This window comes from Pelodiscus sinensis, chromosome 16 (assembly GCF_052426305.1).
Source record: "Pelodiscus sinensis isolate ZL-2025 chromosome 16, ASM5242630v1, whole genome shotgun sequence".
NCBI lineage: Eukaryota > Metazoa > Chordata > Testudines > Trionychidae > Pelodiscus > Pelodiscus sinensis.
Window position 1 is genome coordinate 40,550,951 of NC_143067.1, and position 25,082 is coordinate 40,576,032.

The following is a 25,082-nucleotide window of genomic DNA, read 5'->3' on the forward strand; positions in this document are numbered from 1 at the left end:
TTGCATCCCCCCAAGGGGCGGCCTTGCACACAACCATGTAGACTCCAAGGCAATCCAGGAGGGTTGTCAACCCTACCAGCAAGACAACCCCCCCCTCCCCCCATTGCACTGCAGCAGGGATACCACCCAGATCCACTTCAGGCCATTGGAGCTAACGGAGAATCACCATTAGAATCTGCAATATGGGGCTTTTGACACACAGTGGAGCAGCTCTAACTCCATCCCATAGAAAGTGGTGCCAGTACATACCAGCCCAGGCCACTGCAGAATTGTAGTGGCTGGAAGTCTGCACTGTTGCAAATCGATCAAGAGGCCACATAAACATAATGGATAGCTCATCACACTATATAGGTGGACATGTAGCCTGTAATTATAGGTTGCCAACCAGGGACCAGAAACAGTATCACGTGACTGTACATGTAGTTATTAATTAGCATTATTACATAACAGGTGTGTTTGGCATTTTATCAGCCAATATGAAGATAAAGTCCTTGCCTGAGGAGCTGGGCATCCCAGGAATTATTCCGGTTCCCGTGAAAGTCAACAGGAGCATGCCATTGACGTCAGTGAGGGTAGGGCCAGGTGTAATTACACTGGAAGATTTCACAAGGAATGACGGGAGGGTGAATCAAAGGGAAAGGAGAAGCTGTTCTTGAGAGAGCATTGTCCACCAGGATTCAGATCAGTTCACTAGTGACTGTTGTGGGTTTTAATTCGCATTGGAATTAAAGTTATGGAGCCGTTTTGTTTCCCAGAGTCTGAGCCTCAAGCGAGGAAGCATAAAATCCCACAGCACTTGTAGTGATCAAATGCAATGTGGAAAGTAGGATTTAATTGGAACGGTTTGTAATGTTAGATCAGATTAATTTGTTGATGTGGGTGCAGTGCTTTAAACATGTAGGCTATGTCTAGACTGGCATGATTTTCCGGAAATGCTTTTAACGGAAAAGTTTTCCGTTAAAAGCATTTTCGGAAAAGAGCGTCTAGATTGGCATGGACGCTTTTCCGCAAAACCACTTTTTGCGGAAGAGCGTCCGTGGCCAATCTAGACGCGCTTTTCCGCAAAAAAGCCCCAATAGCCATTTTCGCGATCGGGGCTTTTTTGCGGAAAACAAATCTGAGCTGTCTACACTGGCCCTTTTGTGCAAAAGTTTTGCGCAAAAGTGACTTTTGCCCAAGTGGGAGCAGCATAGTATTTCCGCAAAAAGCACTAATTTCTTACAGTAGGAAGTCAGTGCTTTTGCGGAAATTCAAGCGGCCAGTGTAGACAGCTGGCAAGTTTTTCCGGAAAAGCGGCTGATTTTCTGGTAAAACTGGCCAGTCTAGACACAGCCGTAAAGCATCATAGGGCTAATCTTGAGAAGTGCTAAGAACCTGTGGCTTCTGTTGGTTTTAATGGAAACATTGGCCAGTGCCTGACCACCCAGGTTCTTATACCCCATGCAAGAGAAGATATAAACGCCCTGTAATCCATTTGTGCAATACTACACCACCAAGCAAAATTCATTCCTGAGCAGGCAGTGATGAGCTTACAGCCTGAAACATGAGGATTGGCAGCTCCTCTAATTTACTGTCATTGCAGACATTCATAGAAAGGGTTGTTCTTTTTACAAAGCCTCTCCCAGCCTTTTTGGAAACGTACCTAACTATATACAGCCGTTTAAGGAGACATTATATTAAAATGCATTTCCCTTTGTCCATTTAAAATGTGTTGCTTTCCAATTTCATTGAAAGGATTTCTGCCCCTCCGTTGCAGGCAGCCTCCAACTGCTTCTTAATTTGAAGAAATAGGGAGGTCTCAATCCTGCATCCTGTGGACAAGTGTCCTCATCACAGAAACCATAGCTACAGTAGGGACAAATAGCCAGTCTTATTGGAACCTCAGCAGAGAGCCAAGGACTGAAAGAGTCATAGGAACGCTACCTAACGGAGCCCTCCCAGGTCAGAGTCCGGGTTCATTGGCATGGCAGGGCTGGCGAGCTGCCTTCGGCTGCCCACTGTTCCAGTCCCGTGCAGGGTTCTCAGCCCAGCACCTTGCACTAGCAGGACAGGTGCATACAAGTGGGATTTTAAAGAACTGAAAAGCCTGCCCCGTACATCAGAGCGAGGAGTCCCAGGAACTGTCCCCTTCAATCCACGAGCTCCAGGGTGGCCCAGTGCTGATCCAAAGCACGTCTCATTCAGCAGGGCTGCTGCAGTGCGTGGGATGAGCACTGGAGCACAAGCGAATGCGTTGTGAAAGGGTTGCTCTCTTCCAGCTTAGGGGGAGTCACATGCTGAGCAGAACCAAACACAGGGATCCTAGAATGACACAACCCTCAGGCTGACTCTCAGTTTGAATTCCCGAAAGGGGGTGTGCAATGCAAAAAGCTCGCAAAATAGGCTCCTGGGCTGAGGACTGGAGCGGCTTTGTGCGACTGTTGTTAGCAACCAAATTCCTTTTTGCTAATGGTGACCAGGTGAGGTCACCTCTAGAAAAATGTGCAGAGCAAGGAAGTGAGTTATTCCTCCTAGCCAGAATGCTGGCGCTGGATTTGCTGTGTTGGTTTAAGCAAACCGCCCTTTCACATGCCGTAGTGGGAGCATTTGGTATTGATTTGGGTGATCTAAAGCCGTGTGGCAGACACGGCGCAGGATGGCATGCGGGTGTGGGCTGTTTGTCTCCGCACCCATTAGTGAGAGTGAGGAGATCCCTATGGCCAGAGGAAAATGGGTAACTAAGGCACAAAGTCAGAACTATCGCTAACAACAGAGGCAGACTGATGATTATTAAGAAGACCTTGCTGTGACATGGGGCCCCTCATCCAGGCAGAGCCTGACTTGCTTTACAAAAGAGCTTTTGGAAACGTAAGACATAAACCAGAAGTGAGCCCCAGGGCTGCTGAGCCGTGCCCCAACCATCCCAGGGAACCCCAGCCTACAGTCACACACAGAAACACATCCAGCTCTCTCCTGGATATGTATGTAGTCCAGCCACATTATAACATGTCCCCTTCTGTCCGCATAAGGGAGAATACCACATCCTCCCACCCTGAGAGATACGGTGGCCTATACCACGGCTATGATATTTTCTTTCTGGCCACACAGTGAAGGATAAATCATAACGAGGTTGGGCCATTACTGGGTTAAAACAGCCTAGTTTATACCTGGTTATTTGTGCTGTGTAGACATGGCCTAGTGTAGGGGTAGCCAACCCATTAAAGGCAAAGAGCCACAATAGTTGGGGATATAGCACAAAGAGCCAGGGGGGGAAGTTGTCGAGCAAAAAAAAAGGGGGGGGACACTGCGCCTTTAAACAGAACTCTGGGTGGCAGTGAGCACAGAGAAACAGGGGACGGGGGCCATTTTTAGGGGCACAGGGTTAGCCTTGTGAGCCATGGGGGAGGCTTCCTGAGCCACACTTGAAGTGGGGGGAAAGAGCCGCATGCAGCTTGCGAGCCGTGGGTTGGCCAGCCCTGGCCTACTGTATGAATTCCATAGGGCTTCTGTCCACACTACGGTTTGGATGGGACTCTGTCCTCCCCCCTTTCTGCCTTCAGGGCAGCTGAGAGCGATGGCGAGTGCCCTAGTGTGGACGTGGCATCATGTGCTTTTAGCACGGCATCAACTACACTTACTGGCTGTGTCTAGATTGGCCAGTTTTTCCAGAAAATCAGCCGCTTTTCCGGAAAAACTTGCCAGCTGTCTACACTGGCCACTTGAATTTCCGCAAAAGCACTGACTTCCTGCTGTAAGAAATCAGTGCTTCTTGCGGAAATACTATGCTGCTCCCGTTCAGGCAAAAGTCCCTTTTGCGCGAAACTTTGGTGCAAAAGGGCCAGTGTAGACAGCTCACATTTGTTTTCCACAAAAAAGCCTCGATTGTGAAAATGGCGATGTGCCAATCTAGATGCTTTGTTCCGAAAATGCTTTTAACAGAAAACTTTTCCGTTAAAAGCATTTCCGGAAAATCACGCCAGTCTAGACGTAGCCACTGTGAGCTAGATGCCAGCAGCTGGTCTCTAGTACCTCTCTCACCCCTGTGCTGGCAGCCAAGGGAGATCTCTGTAACGAGCTCAAGGCAGATGCAGCTTTTCTTTCCCAGAAGGCCTTGTACACCTCAAAGACCCACGCATCTGTAGATGCTGAGATGCGGGCGCTGAAATATCCAACAGGGGCAGGATTTCATACCATGGTCCATGGTTACGGCTGCAGCAGGAAGGGACACCTGGAGCACCCTGTGCACCTCGGTGCATCTCGTGCTGTTGATCCAGATGATGAATGCTCTGGAGCAGGACGCAGGTGACACAAGTGGAGAGATGAGCAAATGTGAAAGAGGCCCCAGGGAGACCTGGGAAAGGTGAGAGAATGAACGAGCGAATAATGCGCATAGTCATGCGTTAAACACTGCAAGCGAGCACACACGCTCCCTGTAAACTGCTGTGAGCTGTAAGCTGTCTACCCGCAGCTGCCAATCCCACCTCTGACCTCCCCAATCTCCGCCCCAGCTTTCTAAGATGCTGACCCCTGTGGCTCGAGTCCCCACCAGCTTCAGCTGCCTGTCCCTCTGCTACAATGCACACAGATCCTGTTGTCTCCGGAAAGGAAAACTTGAGCTGAATAGCAGGAAAAAAATTCTTGGCAGCAAATTCTATAATATTGTGGCATAGTCTCCCGGGGGAAGCAGTAGAAACCCTATTGCTTGAGTCATGAGCAATTTATAACTGGCGTGGACAAAAGACTGAAGAATGCACAACGGGAAACAATTCAGCACTAGCCCCAGGGCGTGGGGTAGGGGACCTATGGGGGGATTTCCATCTCTTATGGCTAGGATCTCTGAGAAGCCCTGTGTGGCAAAGGGAGTGGAGGAAAGCTGGGCTGGCAGACTCAAACCCCACCAGTGCACATGGCGGCTCAGCCATCAGTAGAAATGCCTGTCACTGGTTGCAGCTTCAAAGTCCATTTCCAGCTGAGATGAGTGGAGAAGGGTTATTTCTCTCCTGGATGCAAAGGGCATTACCCTGCCTGACTTCAATGGGCCAGGAGTTAGCCCTTAATACCAGTGACAAGCCACTCGACCCTGGGAGCAACATGGCCACAGTGACGCTACAAACCAACTGGTTGTGTCTGCGCCTGGCTCTCCCACCAGACCTGGCACCCTGTGGATACTGCACGTGCCCAAAGGCAGCTCTGCCTCCTGGGAGCAAGGTGATTGTTTTGGAACGCTCTCTAGACCTGCTCCTGCCCCATCCTGGCATTGCCATGGCAGGTCCAGGCTGAATCCTGCAGCCAGCTGGCAGTTCTCCTGCAGCTTGGGAAATATTCTCAGCCACGGGAATGTGCCAGTGGAGTTCTGATTGTTAGTCTTTTGGCTGTTCAATCAAACCCTCGCGGGGGGTCCCCCCACCTAGCAAGCTGCCACATCCATCCTGGGTGGCCTTATGGGAGACTGTCAGCTGTGTTGTGCCATACACCCTCGGCTGCTGGCTTCTAGTCCCCTTCTTCTAGCTGCTGCTGCCTTTTCACGGTTGGAAGAAAGGTGGAAGGAGGGCCTAGAGGAGGGGACAGAGCATTCAAGGAAAGCCCAGAAAAATGGATGGGAGCAGGAGCCTGACGACAGCTTTTTGTACCATCAACTTCCAGGCTGATGATGCTTCACCTCCAAGGCCAGGAATGAGGAGCAGGCTGCAGGGTCTGGCCTCGTGGTGAGGAACTGAGCTGGTGGCAAATTTTCCGAGATAATGCGGAGCTGATTAATTCTAAACGTTGACAAGAACGTATCCGTTTTGTTAACATTTTCAATGGGAAGGTATCAAACTGTTTCCTTTTAAATGTGTTATATTTATGAGAGGAGATGAGATATGAAAAGAAAATCCAGATATTTTGACTTTTTATCCCAATTTGTCCCAACAAATTTCAAAATCTTCAAATTTCCCAGGACATCCTTCTGGTTTTTGGCCTTCTCTAGCGAGAAGCAAGGCTGCCAGGGAAGCACCAGCTTGTGGCCCAGCTGGCAAGCTCCTGGAGAAAAGGAAAGCGCCTGCCGTTAAGTGGCTAGAAGTGACCCACTGCAAGCAGGAAGAGGCAGGCGTGGAGCACAAAACGGCATCCAAACGCCGCAACAATCCCGAAATCAGGATTTCTGTAGCCCGAGGGCCCCAGGGTGGATTTCTGCGGGTGTTGCCCCCCTGCAGCCTGCAACAGCAGAATTCGCAGGACCTGTGTTCTAGTGAGGCAAGTCCAGCTGCTGCTGGTGCTTTGTGTTTGTGACGTGGACAGTGCCGATGCTGTAGGAAGGGGTTCCGAGCTGCCTAGACACCCAGCCTGCTGTGGTACCCTGAGAGCAGAGCCCAGGGCGGGAGGTGGTCATTCTCTGGAGCATCGCCCTTTCCTGAGGCGCTGGCTGATGCTCAGCACACAGGACCAGGTGAGACTGAGGCGCGGAGAGGTGAAGGGAATTGCCCAAGGTCCCCCACCGAGTCAGTGTCCAGACCACATCCAGGCTCTGCTCCCGCCTGGCTGTTCAATTTGCCGCTTTCAGCAGGAAATGCTGCGGCGGGTGACACACAGAGGGTTTTGTTGTGGGCTTGGCCGGGGCGGGAGAGAGCAAGCGTGGGGCTCTGCAGCGTGGAGGTGGCGGGAGGCTGGAGTCTGCATTCCTGAAGGCCTCAGTCTGCATAGTTCCACAAAGCACACACGCTTGGCAGGCTCCCCTTGTATTCAGCTCCTGTGCTGGCAGCCAGAGCGCGGGTGGGCGTCAGGCGGACGGGAATGGCTGACAAAGCAGTGAGGGGCGTGAACCCAGGCTAGTCGGGATGAGGCTGAGGCGATCAGGGCCCAGCTGGGCCAGGCTGGCACCCACAACCCCAGGGTTTCCAGGGCCCTGGACCCAGGTGCACACTGGCACCTGTAGCTCTGCCCTGCCCCCGGGACAACTGTTGGGGGGACTCCCCATGCGCGGCCGCTGGGACAGTCCAGAGCAGGGCTGGCTGCCACACAGCCCCCGGCTCGGTCGCCATGGAAACCAGACTCCCCACAGAAAGGTCACATAGTTGGTGCAGCTGTAAGCGGGGCCTCTCCACAAACGGACCATTTCCCCCTTTTTGACGCCACTGGCCCATTTTCCAGAGGGGAAATCTGTAAGGAGGGTGGCTGCCGGGAGCCCGCCCTGACCCAGCTGGTGTCGTGGGGGGCGCGCTCCCCCCCAGAGACAGTGCAGCACAGAGCAGGCGGCCGAGATCGGGCCAGGGCGGGATTGAAACGTGCTGGCTGTGCGACTCCTCTCCCTTGCCGCCGGGGTGCTGGCGATGCTCGGGCAGCTTAGCTGACAAACGCGGAGCACGGTCCGGCTGGCGCTGGCGGGTCGAGTGTTTCCCTGCAGAACACCTGCCTTCCCCGCTATGCTAGGGCATGGCACAGGGACGCCAGCAGACTCTTAGAGCAGCCTCAGGGAGCCAGCAGGATCGGGGCTCGATCTCAGGCTAGCGCTCCAAAAGGGGCTGTGTTCACGGTGCTTCGCTGTCGCAGGCTTTCCAGCCCCTCCGCAGCATCCCCGCTGCTGTTCTTAGAGCGCTAGCACAGCCCACGGCCGGGGTCTGCGGAGCGGGGCCGGCGCTCTCAGATGCTGTCTAAGCAGCGCCTCGCGTGCTAAGAGAGTTAGGACAGTCCTAATACAGAGCACAGCCCGTCCCCTTACACACGCCACAGAGCCGCTCGACGGTGTGGAACCCACACGCCGACTGGGTGTGGTACTGTCCCATCCCGTGCTGAGACCACTTCCAGAAGGAATAATGAGTCTGCTCTACAGCCTTAGCTGGGCAGCTGCAGGCTTGTGCACTAAGCTCCAGAGGTCCCAGGTTCAATTCTGCCTGCAGCCAACTGCGGTTTGTCAGGGATCCATGGGCACCCACAACAGCAAACCGCTTTCTGGGCCAATGCCTGTAGGCCCATGGCCCTCACCCAGGCCTGCTTCTGTGTCTGTGTTTGTGCTGTGGCCCATCTTGTACCATAGGACAGCATCACCACCACTGTAACTGAGTGAGGTTACAGGCTGGCTGATGCCCCCCACAGCTTCTCGGAAACCCAGTACAGACCGAGCTGACCTGAGTGAGCTAGCAGGGTGTCTCCCGGGTGCTGTGATTTGGTACCAGGCCAGACCCGCCCTCCATGCACCCGGTCCCAAGCAGCCCTATGCCAGTGCTGAGCAAGGGAGGGGAGCTGGTGCACAGATGCCTTTAGGACCAGGAGGTTGGCATAGAGTCTTTGTGCCATCTCTGTGCAGGGCAGGGAGCATCCGGCACTAGGGAATCCAACTCAGAGTCTAAGAATACCCAGCGCTTGGCATCGGAAGCCCCCTCCCCCGCCGCGTGGACAGAATGGGATGCCCACTGAGGACACAGCTCCATCCCACTCTAGAGCGGCCGGGTGGTCTGTTCAGCTGCCTGCCTGTCTTGTCCCTGCTCAGGCTGGCAGTCACGAGGCGTTTCTGTGACTGCTCCCTTCACTTTGCATTGGCTCCTCTTAACCACCCTTTGTGGCCATTAACCAGGGCTGGGTTTGACCAGTGGAAAAAGGCTCCGTAGCCTGTTACTAATCTTCCGAGCCCTTCGTTGTGTGAGCCACCCACAGCAAACATCAACAGACACATTCCAGCTGCCTGCAGCAAGCCATCCCCTTGGCTACCCCAGTGGCTTCCCAGCCCGCCAAACACGGAGTCATTGGGCAAGCAATGGCCTCAAGGAGGACTTGTCCTGGGGAAGACAAGCGAACAGAGGCAGCTAACCGTGGGCAGAGAGGGAACCCTAGGGATGCCCCGCAGCGATGATGCTCTGAGACATGGCAGCGGATGAAAGGAAAGACGTGACTCGCCCTGAGGAAAGGAGGCAGGAGTGGAGCAGCGGGGGAACCATTACATCAGTAACCCAGGAATGTCAGCCACCGCACGAGAGGCCGAGGAGAATGAAGGAGCAGCCTTCGACCTGCAGGCGTTACACAAAGGGCACCCAGAGCGCTTGGAGGAATTCTGAGTCCCAGCGAAGGCAGCGGGCAAATGCGTCACTGGCAGGCTCCCACAGAATTCGCTATTCTTCTCTCAGTCAAAAGGAGACCTCGGTGCTGGCTACGGGGGCGTCTCCGAGTCACTGCCTAAGCACCTGAGTGTGTCGTTCATCTAAGAAAGGAATAAACACTCGATCGGGCACAGTCCAGGACTTCCCAGCCAGCACCAATGTGCCCGGTTATACTAAGGCAGTGGTCTCCAACCTTTTTACACCCAAGATCACTTTTTAAGTCTCAGAACAGGTGAAGATCTACTGCCCCGCCCCTTCCTTGAAGCCCCGCCTACATTACATGAGGAAATCTAATGTAAATGCACTGTGCAGGTGCGCAGTTCAGAGAGGGCTCAAGAGCTACTCTTAGAGCCCCTGAGATCTACCGGTAGATCGCGATCTACTGGTTGGTGACCACGGGACTAAGGAATGGCATTAGGATCGAAGATCTGGATTTCACATGAAACATCAAATATCTGGGCCCAAAATATCTGGGCTTCTCAGCTTCCCAAAGGCACAGGGCTTTTCTTTCTTTCTACACAGGCCTTAATGCAGCCAGACAAGTGAGAAAAGCAGATTTTCTGTGGAAAACCGCCCGCTTTCTCGGCTTTGACATGCCCTACGCCTCACTTTGCTTTCCAGGGGGTCCCAACCCAGGGCTCAAGGAACAGGACACACAAGTGAAATTAAGTGGTTTTTATTTCGATTGTAACATCTGAACCAGTTCTGGAAGCACAAGGTGCAACAGCCCGAGGGTCCTGACTGCAGCCTCAGAAATCTGACCTGCGGAAGAACCCAAACTTCTTCTAAGGTGGGAACTTCAGGAATCCCCGTGAGGGAAGAAAGCCCATAAGACTTTCTTGGGGGTTCAGACCAGGTGGAGCATCTGGTCTCCTGCACCTCTGCTGCTGGGCCTAAGCTTTGTAGCCACTACCCCTTTATCCAACCGCAGAGGCTGGAGTAAGCACCAGGCGAGTTTGGTTTTAAACAACAGAAATGTTTGGGCAGAATGGACCAGCTCTAGCGGTGCTGCACTCACACGCAGTTTCCCCCATACAGAGGATTTCCCATCATTGGCTGCGTCTCAAGAGGGGAGAAAAGTCTTGAAAATTGGTATTTAATGTCTCAAGCTGCCCATATTCCCCCCCCCCCCCCACCAGTGCCACGTGGAACAGCAATGGACAATAGTTAGTAAGGACACATCGTCGCAAATCTGCCACATTAAAATGATCTGAATCATTTTCCAGTTCTCAGTAAGTACTAGCTACACATTCGTAACAGTGTTAATTATTAGAACATTAATGTTGCACTTTAAAAAGGGAAGGGGCCAATCCTGCTGTCTGAACACAAAGCAAAACTCCTGTGGAGTTTCAGACTGCAGGATCAGCCCCTAAATAAATACTATGTACAGTATATCTAAAATAAATATATAATTTAACATGAAAAATCTCTTGTTAAATAGTTTCTCTCCCCAGCCCTGTCTAATAAAGCTGCAAAGTCCGTCTCTGGGGAGTCGCAGTCTTTCACAGTTAGTTCCTCAGCGTGAGTATGAAGGATCCAAATTCAGCCGGTTTTTGTTACTCTCCTGCCCCTAGCAAAGCTCGAAAGCTAAGGTCCAGATTTTCATCCACAGCAGGAGCCTTCTCAAGCAGCTGAGACTCCTCAAGGAATTCCACTGCCTACGGGAAACCATCCCAGCGAACGCTGCTTCTCCTGCCACTGTCTTCCCTGCCAGAGGATCAGGTTGGCTCATTGAGTGTGTGTTTCAGTGAAGCGATTCCCTGACACAAGCCCCTTCCACTCCAGGAAACTCCCCTGTGTCTCAGGACGTCCGATAAACAGAGGTTCACTGGCTGAGGCTGGCTCCTCGCTGGAGGGAGAATCGCTTCACTGCTGAACCCTGGAAGACAACACAAGGCTGGGTCATTTCACGTCACGGCTGGTGCCTCGTGCAAGGTGCTCGGGGGTGGTGTGCATCCTCGCACAACAGCGCGCACGGACGCACTGATGGAGGAACACACTCCTGCCCAGGCCTGGAACTCAGGCTGTGCGTGAGTGCCTCCCTGGATCCAAGCCTGAGCAAGTGTCCCACCCAGCAGGATGCGGAGTCCTCTGACCTCCCACCGACCTCCCTGCAGCCACTCAGATCTTGCGGGATCAGGGGTGCAGGCAGGTAGCAACAACATCCCGCATCTTCTCAGGCACGATCACCTGCAGCTCCTGACGATCCCGGGGGAGCCGCGCCAGGGTCGGACCCAAGTGCCTGTATTTACCCAGCCCCTCTCTGCGGCGCCACGATCACGTGGGAATCGTGGGGGGGGCACTGGGAGGCTGAGCATTCCCAGAGACGATGCCCCCGCGCCCCAGCACAGCACCCGCCCTTTGCAGAGACGAACCCGCCCAGCCGGGAGCCGCGAGGTTCTCTCGCTAGGACGCCCTGGCAGCGTGTCTGGCGCCAGCGTCCAGACCAACCGAGGGGCATTTCCCCTCCCCCGCCAACGCGCAGTCCCCCGGGGCGGGCGCAGCCGCAATTGCGGTCGCAGACCAGGCCCCGTGGGCCACACACGCCGGGGCCTGAGTAGTCAGGGCAGAAGGGAGGGATTTTCTAAGGCAAGAGCTGAAGAAGGGGGATGACTCAGTGGGGCGGAGGAAGGGGAATCCCCGAGGGACAGGGAGGAACAGTAAAAAACAGCTCCCAGTTATGGCGAGGGGAGGCCAGGACCAGAGGGGGGAGCCAGGGAGACAGGAGGCTTGGGGGGCAGAGCAGAGGAAGGGGGACGCATAGAGGAGCAGCAGCCAGAGGGGGCTGGGGGCTGAGCCAGAGAAGTGGGGTTTGGGCTCAGTCCTAGGAGGACACGAGGCTGCAAGAGACACTGGGACTGGGCTGGTGGGTTCTCCAGCCGCTCTGCCACACGGGGATCCAGGCCCACTCCCTGCGCCTTTGCTGCCCAGCAGGGCCACAGGCAGCCTCGCGCAGGCAGCCCCGGCGTGCCACAGCGCCCGCGCCAGGCTTACCTTGCAGGCCCCCAAAGCCGTCAGTGGTTTCCGGTGAGGCCCAACTTAATTTTCTCTTCGTTTTCCACATCGTAAACCCCTCGTTTGTGACACCTGCAAGCCCAAGAGACGGACTCAGCAGCCTGCGCTGGCGAGGCCCCAGCAGGAGCCGAACGGGGCCAGGCCTGGTCTCACCCTGGCCACGGGATGGACCATCACATGTTCCGGCGCGGCCCCGCCCTGGGGTGCAACGCGCGTCTCTGGGGTCTGGAGAAAGGGGGGCACTGCAACTGCTTCCCACCAGCACCCCTCTTCCCCGCTGGTCTGCCACTGCCGGGCCTGCCCCCAGACCAGGGCTGCGCTGGGAACACACCGAGCCCTCCCCACAGTACCCCGGGCCGGGGCAGAACTGGCTAGCAAGGCCAGCCCAGGTATAACGCCATCGGGCAGCCAGTCCCGTTAGAGGAAGGCCACATTCGCCAGGACCATCTGCCGTGGTGCCAGCGGCAGCAGTTCTCCCCTCCGGGCTCAGGCTCAGGGGATGTGTCACGGAGCCTCCTTCCTCCCACCCCGAGTGGCAGGCCACGGCCTGAACTCCTGCCGTCTGTTCCCCCCCCCCGGCGCAGGGCAGCCCCCCCCTCACCTGAGCAGCAGCAGCAGGGCGATGAGGAGGAGACACAGGGACGACAGCACCACCGCGACGACGGCCAAGGCCGTGGTGTGGTCGTAACCGGTGGAGGGGTTTTCCACCGGGAGCGTGAGGCCGTGGCATCTCTCGCCGTGGTACCCTGGCTGGCAGCTGGTGGGGGAGGGGAGACAGCGTCAGAGACAGTGGCCCCAGGGCATTCCAGGCAGCTGTGCCGGGACGTTAATCATCTGTGGAACCGCCCTCCAGCCCCACGCGACACAGCAATGCCCGCCCCCCCCGGCCCCACGCCGGGGGCTCCACCCTTTGCTCAGCACTTCCATGCTCCAGGCCCCAATCTCCTCCCACGCCAAGGCCTGTGTCCTGGACAGGTCCCAACATCGCTGCTGCTCTCTCTGTCCCCAGTGCAGCCTGGGGCGTTGCTACTGGCATGGGGCTGGCATTCGGGAACTGGCCCTAGAGCCCCAGAAAAATGGAGTCAGTCCCGTGCGAACACACTAGACTCCAGGCAGCCAGTCCCCTTGCCGCCTTCCCCGGAGGGCTTTTGAATCCCGGGTCTGTGGGGACATGGGAGCACGGTCCGTGGAAATGCCGTGGGATCTCCCAAGCATCCTGCTGGCACGCAGGGGCTGGGGTCCCTTTGGCTGCTCCCCAGAGCTGGCTGCATTTCACCGGGGAGTAGGACACTGGAAACCTTCAGGGCTTTGGCAAAGGAGACGTGTCAGAACAGCTGCCCTGCGCTTCCAGCCTCGTCCAGTCACGTCTGCCCCGCACCGGGGGCGAGTGTGGGCGAAGGGAGCAGGCTGCAGGGAGGGACCGGGGGGGCTTATTCACCCCGACCAGCAGGATCAAAGAGCTTGGTCGCTTGGTAACGTGAGTCACCCGGCTCCCGGTCGGTCCAGGCTGAGAGGAGGCCGTTAAAATAGGAACAGGACTAATCGCTACACTTCCCCTCCCTGGCTTCTACCAGCACGTCGGGGACTCGGCCGGGGACTCCCTCTTCAGCTCCCCGGCCAGAGCCCGGAGCCCCGGCCAGGTCTGACCCACGCCGGGTAAGGCAGAGGAAAGGTCTGAGCAAGGCTCTCCCCCACAGGCGCCCTTCTCAAACCGGAGCAGAGAGACGCCCCCGACACGCGAGCCCCCCCGGCCAGGTGATCACTCGCGTAACAGAAATAAGATCCGCCTCAGAGCCAGGAGGCTAATTACCCCACCGCCCTCGCAGGGACGCAGAGGAGAATCACGTAAACAGCCAAACATCCCCCCCCCCCCATGAGCCCCAGGCCCCCCCCCCCGCGAGGGACGCGCGTCTCACCAAACGTGGACGCATTCCAGACTCAAGATCAAGTGTCCCATGTTTAGAGCGAGCGAGCGCCGTGAAAGCCAGCGCATGCCGCGGGGCTGGGTCATCGCCAGCCTCCGATGCTCACGTTACACGCAGGAGCGGAGGGGCCAGAGGGCCCTCGGCAGAACAAGGTGCGGTCAGTGGGCACCGGGGCCTGGCACGTCAACCTTCTCCCACGACCACTGTGGGCAAAGGGCACAAGGCAGCTCACAGCAGCGGCCCCAGCTGGGCCGGAAAAGCCGGCAGCTTGGAGCAGGGCTGGACTGTCACAACCCCTCCGCTTTCCCCACAGGTACCAGGCACAGCACCGGGGAACCTTGGATTCCTCTGAGCTTGTTTAAGGCCTGAGCATGGCCGTAGTGAGCCACCTGGGAGCCCCGGCTCTCGCCGGGGAAGAAGGGAAACTGAGGCAGGGAGCGCTAGAGAAGCGAGCTCATGGGATCAGCAGAGTCGGCCTCCAGATGCTGAGGGAGCCCTTGCCCTCTAGCCACCTCCTTCCAGAGCTGCCCCTGGGCCTTGTCACCACAGGACGCGCGGGGCAAGGAAGAGCATCCAGGAGTGCGGTCAGAGGCCTGGCTCTCCGGAGACTCCTCCGCCCCCAGAGGCGCTGGGTGCTCTGCGGTAGCCCGGGCTGCCAACGGCCTGGGGCCCTGACAGCAGACTGCCCGACGCCGGGGCTGGGAGCAGCTCGCTGTGCTAGGAATTCCCGCAGCTGCAGCGTCCGGCTGAGAACGCTCAGAGGCTCCCAGGGCAGCACTCGCCCCGGGAGGGTGCACACAGCACGGGCCAGGGCTCAGCCAGATCCCTGGACAGGCCGGGGTAGCTCAGGGGGCTGGTTCCAGAGGACAAAGCCGCTCCCAGCCCCTGGCTCGGTCGCCGCGCACGTCAGCAGTGGCCAGAAACCTGCAGCGTCCCGTCAGTGGTTTGCGGAGGTGGGGGAGAAAAGGCCTCAAGGTTCAGGCCAGCATCCCCACTGCCCACACTCTCACTGGCGTCAGCTGCAGCGGGCGAGGGGACCGACGCTTCCCTGCTTCCGAAGGCCGATGCAGAGGCAGCCCCCCAGAGAGGCAGAGGACGTTGAATTCGCAGCCCCAAGACGCGGGCACACAGAGGAATGGCTCGTACGGGAGCCGCTTCCACAGGAGCCTGGCAGGACGCGGTTGTCTTCAGCCCTGGCTGCTTGGGACGGGGACAGCGACCGCCCAAACGCCACGTTCTCCTGCCGCTCGCACGGCTGCCTCCCCGTCGTGGCACTGGCGCGGCAGGCAGGACTGCTGCAGTCGAAGGGATTGTCTGTCCCCTTCCGGCCTCCCAGCTGAGCCCTGTCCAGACGCACCAGGACAACAGCCTTGAAGGGAGCTTCTCAGGAAGCGGCCTCAGGAGACAACCCGCCCCATCGCCAGGGCCAGACAAGCCGAAGGGAGCGCGCTCTGCTGCCGAGGGAGAACCTGCCGCTCTTGCGCCCAAGGGATCGGCTGAAGCAGGAGAAGCCTCGACAGCAGAGATGGAAGAGCCCAGGTGCATCTCGCCCATCTCCCCCGGCCAGCGCCACGTCCTTCCCGGCCGCGGGTGCTCTCCAGGGTTCTCGTTTCAGTTCCCGCGGCCGGTGGGCCTGGCTGTCGGGCTGCGCGATGGCAGCCAGGGCGTAAGCGGACGCTGAACAAAAGCGCAGTTAAGTCTCGTGCTCGGAAGACGTCTTCAAGAGGAAGCTGTTGGTGTGGGAAGAATACGCCGGCACTCTGCAATGCCAGGGACCAAGCGGCTCCTTCCAGCTCCCCGTGACTCTTCATTGATCCTCTCCCCTGCCTGCACAATACGCTGGGGACACGCTAGCTCGAGGAGCCTCCGGAGACGGGACAGCCACGTTGGAGAGCAGCTGCTGAGCAGAGCTGCCGCCGGTGCTCGGTGCCCAACTGGAGACATCCACGGCCAGACCGGCAGGAGAGCTCAGCCCCTGCCTTAGGGCTTGCTCTTCAGCGCGGCAGAACATCTCAGCTCCTGCGGGCCCCGGCGGGAGTCGCGGTGGAGGGGCGGCACTTCCGAAGCCGCTTCCTGAAGTTGGCTCCCACTTCTGCGGGTGTGACGGGAAGGGCGACCGAGCGCCCTGCAGTAGCCCAGCAGCAGCGAAGGGAAGCCGTGTCATGCGGGCTCCCTGCAGGCTAAGCTCAGGGCCCACGCAGCTTCGTGTGGCACCCCAAAGGCAGATGCCTGGGCAGGCCTGGCTAAAGAGTTTTCAGGGCCCAGGGCAGCGAGTGAGGGGCCGGGGGGGCGGGAGGGCGGAATCGGGGTAGCGCGGGGCCCAAGGCAACCGCCTCACTCGCCTTGCCCCAAGGCCGGGCCTGCGGCTGGGGAATTCCCAGGAAGGCGGAGGGTTGTGCCCTAGGGGACCCGCTTCTGGACCCTGACTCAGCGGAGTCCAGGGCTGGTCACCGGGTGCCGGAGCCATGCACAAACCCACCCAGCCCACGACCACAGAACAGTAACCTCCGAGCGGCAGCTGGCACAGGGCTCTGCAAGCCGGCAGCTCCCTCGCTCGCCGAGTCCACAGAGCACAGAGCACAGAGCAGACGCAGGTTCAAGCTCTGTATGCGCAGGGCTCTCCGCGGATGCACTAAAAATACCTCCGACCTCTTCCTGTGTGTGGCTTAGAGAATGCAAGGAACAATGACTAAGGCTTCCCCAGGACAGACACACGCTGATAACTTACATGCAGCTCGGCGCTCTCAGCTCCCGCAGGTATCTGCATTCTCCATGAATACAGAAGTCCTTGTACTTCCGCAGGCATGGGTCTCTCTTCTTTCCCTTGCCTTTGCCCTTCCTCCTTTTCATCCCATTCCCTTCTTTCTTTGGAGTCACCAGACCTTCCGGCTTGGACAAGAAGGCAACTGGAAGACAATTTGAAAGAAGAACAGCAAGTCAACTCAACTGAAGCCAGCACGGCGCTTTGTCAGGCATCTGCCCCGAGGGAAAGCTGCCTGCCCCCAGCTAGAGGGGTCACTACTGTGGCAGATTTCAACATGGCATTTATGATCCCTAAAGGAAATAAGGGAACAAGTTAGCGCCAATTCAGAGACAGACACAGGACGATCCAGATCTCACCTGTTGCTATTCTGTGCTGTGCTGTGATGAGGGGAGGGGAAGGGAACTCTCTCTTTCTGGACACTCCAGCTGTTCCATTAACTGCCATTAAGGGTTAAAGCACCAGGACACGCACGTGGCTCAAAGGAAATTGCAAAAAGCAAACCGCTTAATCCTGCCAGGTGCTGATCACGAATTGTGTGTTCCGTGGGAGCATACAACATCCAGCACCACGCAGGAGGCATTTCGCCTGCCTCACTGGGGGCTCTGAAACCAGAGCAGGAATGAAGGGACAGGAAGTTTGGACAAGCTCTCAGGGGCTGTGGGGCTGTCAGTGACCCAGCGAAGGAACCTTCGCCATGTGCCTTCACCACTCCGCCTCCAAACATCGCCCCGTGCCCGGACATCGGCTTTCGGGGCTGGATGTTTTGTCGTAACCTACTTTGCTTCCTCAAGCAGGCTCCGAGGAAGTACGATTCCTCCCTGAAAATGGGACAGCCCCAAACAGCACTGGACATGTGGCAACCATGAGTCAGGGTGATGCCGTGGCCAAAAAAGGCTGATATCATTCTAGAGGGTATCAACAGGCATTTGGAAATAAGCAAAGGGAGAGAACGCGTCCTGCGTCACTCAACATTGGGCAGCCTTCAGCCGGAGCACGGTGCCCCGTGCGGGGCATCTCACTTGCAGAGAGATGTGGACAAAGTGGAGAGCTAAAACAGGAGACAATTTAGAAAATCTGACGTGGGAGGAAAGGTTACAGAAACTAGGCAAGTTGAGAAAACAAGACCAGCAAAGGGGAGGTGGGGGGCTGAGAACAGTCGTCAGCTCCGTTACAGAGGACAGCGATCAGTTGTCCTCCACGCACACTGCAGGTAGGACAAGTCTAAAGGGTTTAATGTGCAGCAAGGGAGATCCAGGTGAGATATTGGGGGAAACTTTTAACTCTAGGGGTAGCTAAGAGGCTTCCAAGGGTGGGTGTGGAATCTCCGCTACTCGGTGTTTAGGAGCAGGCTGGAGAAGACCCTGCCAGGGATGCTCTGGGTAGCTTTGACCCTGGCTCGGTACTGGGCTGGGCTAGACGACCTCGCGAGGTCCCCTCCAGCCCCACGTTTCGAGGCTGACAGGCCCGGTTCCAATACGCTCCCTCGCTGGCAGGAAGACCCGAATCCCCAGCAGCCCTCCGTGGGGAGCAGAATCTGGCCTGCGAGCCCCACGCCCAGGGGAGGGCTGGGCGGTACAGGGAGGTTGAGCCCCCCAGGGTTAGAGAAACAGAAGCAGGAGCTGCCTCGGGCAAGGCGGGAGCTGGACACGTTCTCACGTGCCTGGAGGAGCCAAGCGACAGCCAAACCCGAAGGAGAGCGTGTCCGGCGAGCGCCCCGCTGGCCTATCTCCCTGCTGCAGGCACAGGGACCGCAGGGCAGAGGGTCACTCTCGCAGGGAAAGGGAAGGATGCGCCAAGCCGCACTGTGCTGCTTTCACTTCTCCTCGCCCCCGCCCAGCTCTTGTGCCTCGAATCCCTCGCTTAGGGGAGCGGAGAGCAAGGGGCCCTGCAGCGTGGGATGGCATCGGGGAGGGAAGCCATCTCCCAGGTCGGTCGCTCCGCCCTGGCCAGCAGGCCGACAGGCACACCAAGCGGGAAGGGGGGTGGGAGACGGCACAGCCCCCGAGCACAGAGAGCGACTTCCGGACTGGCCAGTGCCCCGGCCAGCTGCCTTCCGCTGGGCGTGACGCAGCGGCGAGAGGCACGAGGAAGAGGGGGGTTGAGGGAGGCGTCCAAGGCCAGGGAGGAACAGAGGACGCCCTCCAGCTGTGTGTGTCAACCCATCCCCCCGGGCCACCCTTCCTCAACTAGTGTCACAATCCTCTTGGTTGGCGCCAAGGGCGGCACCGACCAACCCACGTCATTTAGCGAGAGAAAATGCCCAGCGGGGGGGCCAGGCCATGCGGGGCGCCAGGTGTGCCCTCTGTCAGCGACTGCTCCTCAGGACCCTCCCTTCCCTTCCCCAGTGGGTGCAACCCCCGCCCCCGAGAAGCGCTCTCCTAGAGAGCATGGGGGGTGCGGGGGTCGTATCCAAGCGCCCCTCCTAACGAGACATCTCTGGGGCTGCCTCCGGACGGAGGGCTGGGGGCTGTGAGAGCCGGCGGTGAGAAGAGAATGGGCAGGAAAGGAGAAGTGAGGGGCAAGGCTGGGGATGAGGACAGGCCGGGAGAGGGGATGAGTCTCTCCAGCCCAGCCCCTGTGGTGCAATAGATTAGCCTGGTTTTGCAAAGCTGGGCCCACGTCAGAGCTGGAGAGGAACCATGACAAGGCGGGGAAGGAGGAAAAGTGTCAGGGTGCGGCAGGCAAGCGGCCTGCGTGGGCGCAGTGAGTGACCTCAGTGGGGTCACACTGGGAGCACCAGGTCCGAGCGTGTCTCTGTTCAAATCCTGCCCCCGACCACGCTGCCGCCCCCTCTGCTGCTGGATTCAAGGGGAGTGGCCACCCAGAGACCCCGGACACGAATGGGCAGAGCCCAGCAGGGCGACGCCGGACCCGAATGCCCCCCGCTCAGTGACTAACCCCCGGCTGATCGGAGGGGTGTGGGCGGCAGGGAGTGACTCCCGGGGTGACCGCTCGGAGGGGTGGCATGCAATGCTCTCAGCTGCATGGAGCCACGCGGAGTCCCAGACCTTCCTGTGGGGACCTGGGGACCATCCTGCCGAGGCGGGAAGCCCACGCCTGGCACAGACTCCCAGGAGGGGTGCGCAGCGCCCATGGGACCCCGGGTTTTCAAGCCATTACACGTTACCAATGGCTGCCCGTGGCCAGGGACTGAGTGCTGGGCCTGGGAAGGGGCCCCAGGGCATAGGGGGCAAAACGGCCTCCGCGGGCCCACCAATCAGTTTCATCCAGCCCACGGAGGCCCTGCCGCTCCCCCACTCCCCCGGCCAATCAGAGCCTAGGGCCCCGGCAGCGCTTTGAGTCCGCCCTGGCGGTCGACAGCCCCACACACCTGAGGGCAGGAAGCGAGAGACTTCGTGCTCCCCCCCTCGCCCCCTGGCCAATCGGAGCCCGGGGGAGCCTGCGAAGCCTCCTCCCGCCCTGCTCCCGTCCTAGACGGGGCGCACGCTGCTAAGAAGCGCCACAGGACGGGGGCAGGGCGGGAGGAGACATCGCACATTCCCCCCCCCTCCGGTCGATCAGGGCTTGGGGGGGACCCCCAGTCTCCTCCCGCCCTGCCAGGGGCTCAGCAGTGGAAGTTGGTCACCAGCTGCGCCTGGGGGGTGACTCTAAGCCCGGTGCCCCCTTGCAGGGTGGGGCAGGGAGCAAGAGACTTCACATGCTCCCCCCTGCTGCCCCCAGGTCAGTCAGGGCCTGGGGAGGGGGAGCCCCTGCAGTCTCCTCCCACCCCAGGGCTGTTCAGAACAGCTGGCGGGGCGGGGGACGCACTGGGGGTGGGCAAGCAGGGCCCTCTGAGGCAGCCCGGCAGGGGGACGGGAGAGGCGGTGCTGGGCTGGGGGGTCACCGGGAATGTAGCGGGGGCCAGGCAGGGGCAGGGGCAGGGCACAGGACGGCAAAGAGCCAGCGCCCAGGAACTGCTAAAAACAACCGAGCCGCACAAAGCAAGGGAGCAGGAATTTCCGTGGGAACGTGCTGGCCTGGCTCCCTCCCCCGCCAATTCCCACCGGCAGGGCAGTGCCACATTAGGCAAAGCCTCAGCTCGCCCCCCCCCCCCCGGCTACCCTCGGGGCCGCTCCTGCTCGGGCAGAGCCCAGACTTACAAGACTTTCCCCCTGCCCCCGGCCCGGCCCCGCCCCGCCCCGATCTCCCAAGCCAGGCCCCCGTGCGAGCCCCCCAACTCCACAGCAGCGCGGGGAGCCGGCGGAGTCCCGGGACACGCGGGAAGCGAGGCACCTGCTTGTGCATTCGGCTACGTCCGACTCCCTCCCCGGGGGCCAGCGGGTCCCTCCCCGCGTAGGGAGCCCGGCGCCCAGAGCAAGGTGGGGTCCATGACGCTCAGGCCCCCACCCCCGGATCCGGCCCGGCTGCCCCGCCCGCCCGCAGGGAGGCCACCTGGCTCTGCCCGTCCCGCCCCCGCGCCCGCACACACGCACCTCTCGGGAGCTCCAGGAAATAATCCCCCGACGAGACCCTGCCGCCGTCCGGGGCGCGCTCCTCCTCCAGCCCCTGCCCGCTGCGGAGCTCTGGGGCCACGGACCGGCCGCCGCTCGCCTCGCTGGAGCCCGGACCCCGCAGCACCTCGAGCGCGGCTCCGGGCGCCGCTGCGGAGCGTCCTGCGGAGGGAGAGAAGCGCTGCTGAGCGGACAGCGCCGGGCACCTCGCCCCGGCCCGGGCATTTCTGGTGCGCGCCCCGCCGCCGGCTGCGAACGGCTCCCGCGGGGCCCGGCCCGGCCCGTTACGCGGCCTCCCGCCCGCCGGGACCGTGGGCACCGGCCGGGGACCGGGCTGCGGCGGGGCCAGCGCCCGGCGCGCCCCGGCCCGGCCGGGAACAAACTTTGCGCGCAGCCGCCGCTCGCCCCGCTCCTCACCTGCCGCCAGCAGGACGCCGAGAGCCAGGAGCAGCCGCTGCATGTCGCTGCCCTGCCCGGCGCGGGGCTCGGCCCTGAGATCGCCCCGGGAGCTCGCGTCAGGCGCCAGGCGGCTCTGCTCGGCCCGGGCGCACACGTGTCCGTTCGCCGCAAGAGCGCTCTGGGCCCGGCCCCGGCCCGCGCGGGGGGTAGAGGCTGGAGGGTGGGGCCCGGCTGCTGTCACGCCCACGGCTGGGAGGGGAATTCCCTAGTGAGCTGGCGCTGGGGAGGCAGCGGGTTTCCTGGGGGACACTCTGCAAGTGTCAAAGACTAATCAGGCCAGGAAAGAAGGCGAAGGGCAAGTAGCGAAAGACGCAACACGGGGGGGGGGGCGGTTAGTCTGTAACTTAACACAATAAAACCCACCCTGGGTCCTAGCACCCTAGAGACTAAACCAATTCCATCAGCAGGGCGCCTGCGCCACAAACAGTGGAGAGGCCCCTGGAGAGCGGGTGCCAAAGGGACTCTCGAGAAACTCAATTCTGTGTTCTTCCCCCCCAGGATGGCAGGAAGGGGATCCCCCGGAGCCTCTCTTGTTTGGTGAGGCATGGGGGAACCGCCCCAGTCAATGACAAACCGAACAGCGATCAGTCACCAGGACCAGGTGGTATTTGGAAAGGACTGAAATACACACTTGATGAAATAGTGGCGCTGGTATCTCGCCTGTGCCTTACGCCAGCCTCTGGACCGGGGACTGGAGGTATCTGGTGTGAGAGGGATTTTTGTTAAAAAGGCACCAGAATCCATCTGACAATTGCAGGCGCGTGAGCCTAACTTCAGGAGCAGGCAAACTGGTTGAAAGGAGAGTAAAGATCAGACTGATCAGGCACATGGATGAACACACTATTTTGGAGGAAGACTCATCTATTTTTTTTTAAAGGGAAAGCCTACCTCACCAAGCCATGAGAATTTTTTTAGCAGCCCAACAAATATGTGGCCAAGGATAAGCCAATGGATATAGTGTACTCAGACTGTGGGAGGGTTCCCCCCCAGAGGCTCTTAAGCAAAGGAAGCTGTCTTGGGGTCAGAGGGAAAGTCCTCTCCTGGATCAGTAACTGGTTAAAAGACAGAAAACAAAGGGTAGGGATAAATGGTCAGTTTGCACAATGCAGAGAGGTCTCTAGCGGTGTCCCTCGGTGATCTGTACGGGACTGGTGCTGGCCAGCGTATTCATACACAATTTGGAAAAAAGGGTCAACGGTGAAGCAGCAAAATTTGCAGACAATACAAATGACAGAGGATCGATAGGTCCAAAGCAGGCTGCAAGGAGCTACAAAGGGATCTCACAAAACAGGGTGACAGGGCAACAAAATGGCTGATGAAATTCAGGATTGCTAAATGGGAAGTAATGGCATTCACCAGGGTGACCGAGCCAGCCAGGGAGAGGAATGCCGCAGCGTCGTTTACTTGATCCGATCCGCTCTCTGGAGCAGGCGAACTCCAAAGACACTTTGTGTGGCTGATGGTGCTGATTCTGTAGGTAACAGCAGCCTTCTTCCCAGTGAGTTCTGAGCCATGCCCCAGTGTGGGGCTCACAGGTGCTGTTCGGTTACAAGTGTCATCTTACGTATGATGCATATAAAACCTTGGCTTGGGTGATCAAAGAAATTACTGCCCAACTTTGGTATTTAGCTTGGCCCAGCCCCAGCTACCAATCGGATTGGATTTTATACCCTGTTTGCACTCCCTTTCCACCAATACGAATGACTCCACAAGGGGTGGGGATAATAGAGCAGCAGGATCTTGGTGTTTGTTCACTTCCTGATAGGAATTGTTTCTGTTAGTGGTCAGACAGCTGTGGTTCTCTACCCAAGAAGGCACTGCAGTTCACTGGTGGGTAAAGGAGATGAATGCACAAATCAATCCCCAAAAGACTGTCGTGAGGCTTAAACTGTTAGTCCCAGTAAAGCGCTGTGAGATCTTTGCATGAAAAGATGCTAGCAAAGCACAGAATGGTGTTAATGGCGAGTCACAATGTTGTTAATTGTGCAGAGCAGCGAGATGGCTAGCTCTACAGGCGGCTGCTTCGGCCATGCAGCCTGGGGACCACTGTCGGCAGCTCAGTGGGAGCCTCTGTTCGCTGGGCAGCTGCAAGACATTCGATAGCAGAGAGAATGGGATAGAGAACTAGGGAGACTCATGACTTTATGTAAACCAACGGTGCAGCCTCGTCTAGATACTGGGTGCAGGTCGGATCGTCCCAGCTCAGAAAGATTCTGCAGAATTAGAGGAGGGTCAGAAAATCCCCACAAGTCTGACTCAGGCCTGGAAAAACTCTCCTGTGCGGAGTTTGAAAAGCGAGGGACTGTTACCTTAGAGTGGCACCAACAGGAGAGGTTGTGATAAAAGTTTCTAAAATACCGAATGGTCTAGAAAAGGACGATAAAACCTCGTGCCTCAGGCAATCGCTAACTATGAGACCTAATCGGGGGTCAAATTATTCTACATCTGCCAGGTTCCTGCACCTTCCACTGAGGCCTCTTGCACCAGCCATCGCTAGAGACAGGATCTGGACTAGAAGGACCATGGTCTGATCCACTCCGGCATTTCCCATCTTCCCCTGAGCATGTTGACGTTGGTGTTTTTCTTGCCATTGCAAATGTCATGTTCATAGACTCGGGGCTCGTCCTCATGTCTCCCGAGATCCACACGCCAGAGATCCATCTCCTGGGTTCGATTTCGGGGGTCTCGTAAGAACCCGCTAAATCAACCGCTGACGGTGCACTCGTTAACTCCAGTTCTCCACCAGGCTGCGAGGAGTAAGGGATCTTGATGGGAGAATTTCGCCCATCGACCTCCCGCAGTGGGGATGCCGCGGAAATTCGACTGTTCTCGGAGCGGAGTTGTGAACCTTATTCGACTTTCTCCCGTAGTGTAGACAGGGCCCCAGAACGGCAGTCTTCCTGCCACGCTTCCCGAGAAGCACAGCCGGGGGCAGGACAAAGCGGGTTTTACACCACCCCTGCACTGCGGGAGCACAATTAGCCCCAGGGACCGGCTGCAGAATCTCCAAAGCCCTCAATGGGTACCTCCCCTTCAGCCTTCAGACACAGCCCTGCCCCCGGGCTCCATGTTGGCTCTGAGCTGCTCCTGCGGCAGAGAATTCTTCCCCGAGCCCGGGTCGCCCCTGCCTGGGGGTCTCTGCAGTTTGTATGAAGTGCGCAGTGGGCGCTTGGCTCACATGACGTCACCGAGTCAATGGAACAGGACTCCAGCGACTTTTGCCCCTGAGGCCCCACAAACTCCCTGGGCAAGTGGCTCCCTCTGGAGAAATAGTGGTGATCCTTCTTGCCCAGGGACCAAACTCCTGTCCCCAGCTCCATGCCTGGATGAAGAGCCCTTCCAGAGGGCTGTCCATATTGACACCCCATGTTCATGGCTCCTTCCATGTCCAGCCCCCTCCCTTTTGGCTGCTTCCACTGTG

The 25,082-nt window shown here is 58.5% G+C and overlaps 1 protein-coding gene across 1 annotated transcript; it reads right to left on the reverse strand.

Moving 5' to 3' along the window:
• Positions 1–9,707: 9,707 nt before the first annotated feature.
• On the reverse strand, positions 9,708–21,789 carry HBEGF (heparin binding EGF like growth factor). The gene is made up of 6 exons (XM_075900093.2): positions 21,620–21,789; positions 21,185–21,364; positions 16,716–16,893; positions 12,664–12,819; positions 12,042–12,134; positions 9,708–10,926 (listed from the first exon to the last, which is right to left on the reverse strand). Exons 1-5 carry the CDS (start codon positions 21,660–21,662, stop codon positions 12,062–12,064), a joined length of 630 nt encoding a protein of 209 aa, XP_075756208.1. The 5' UTR covers positions 21,663–21,789; the 3' UTR covers positions 9,708–10,926; positions 12,042–12,061.
• Between the last annotated feature and the right edge of the window lie 3,293 nt (positions 21,790–25,082).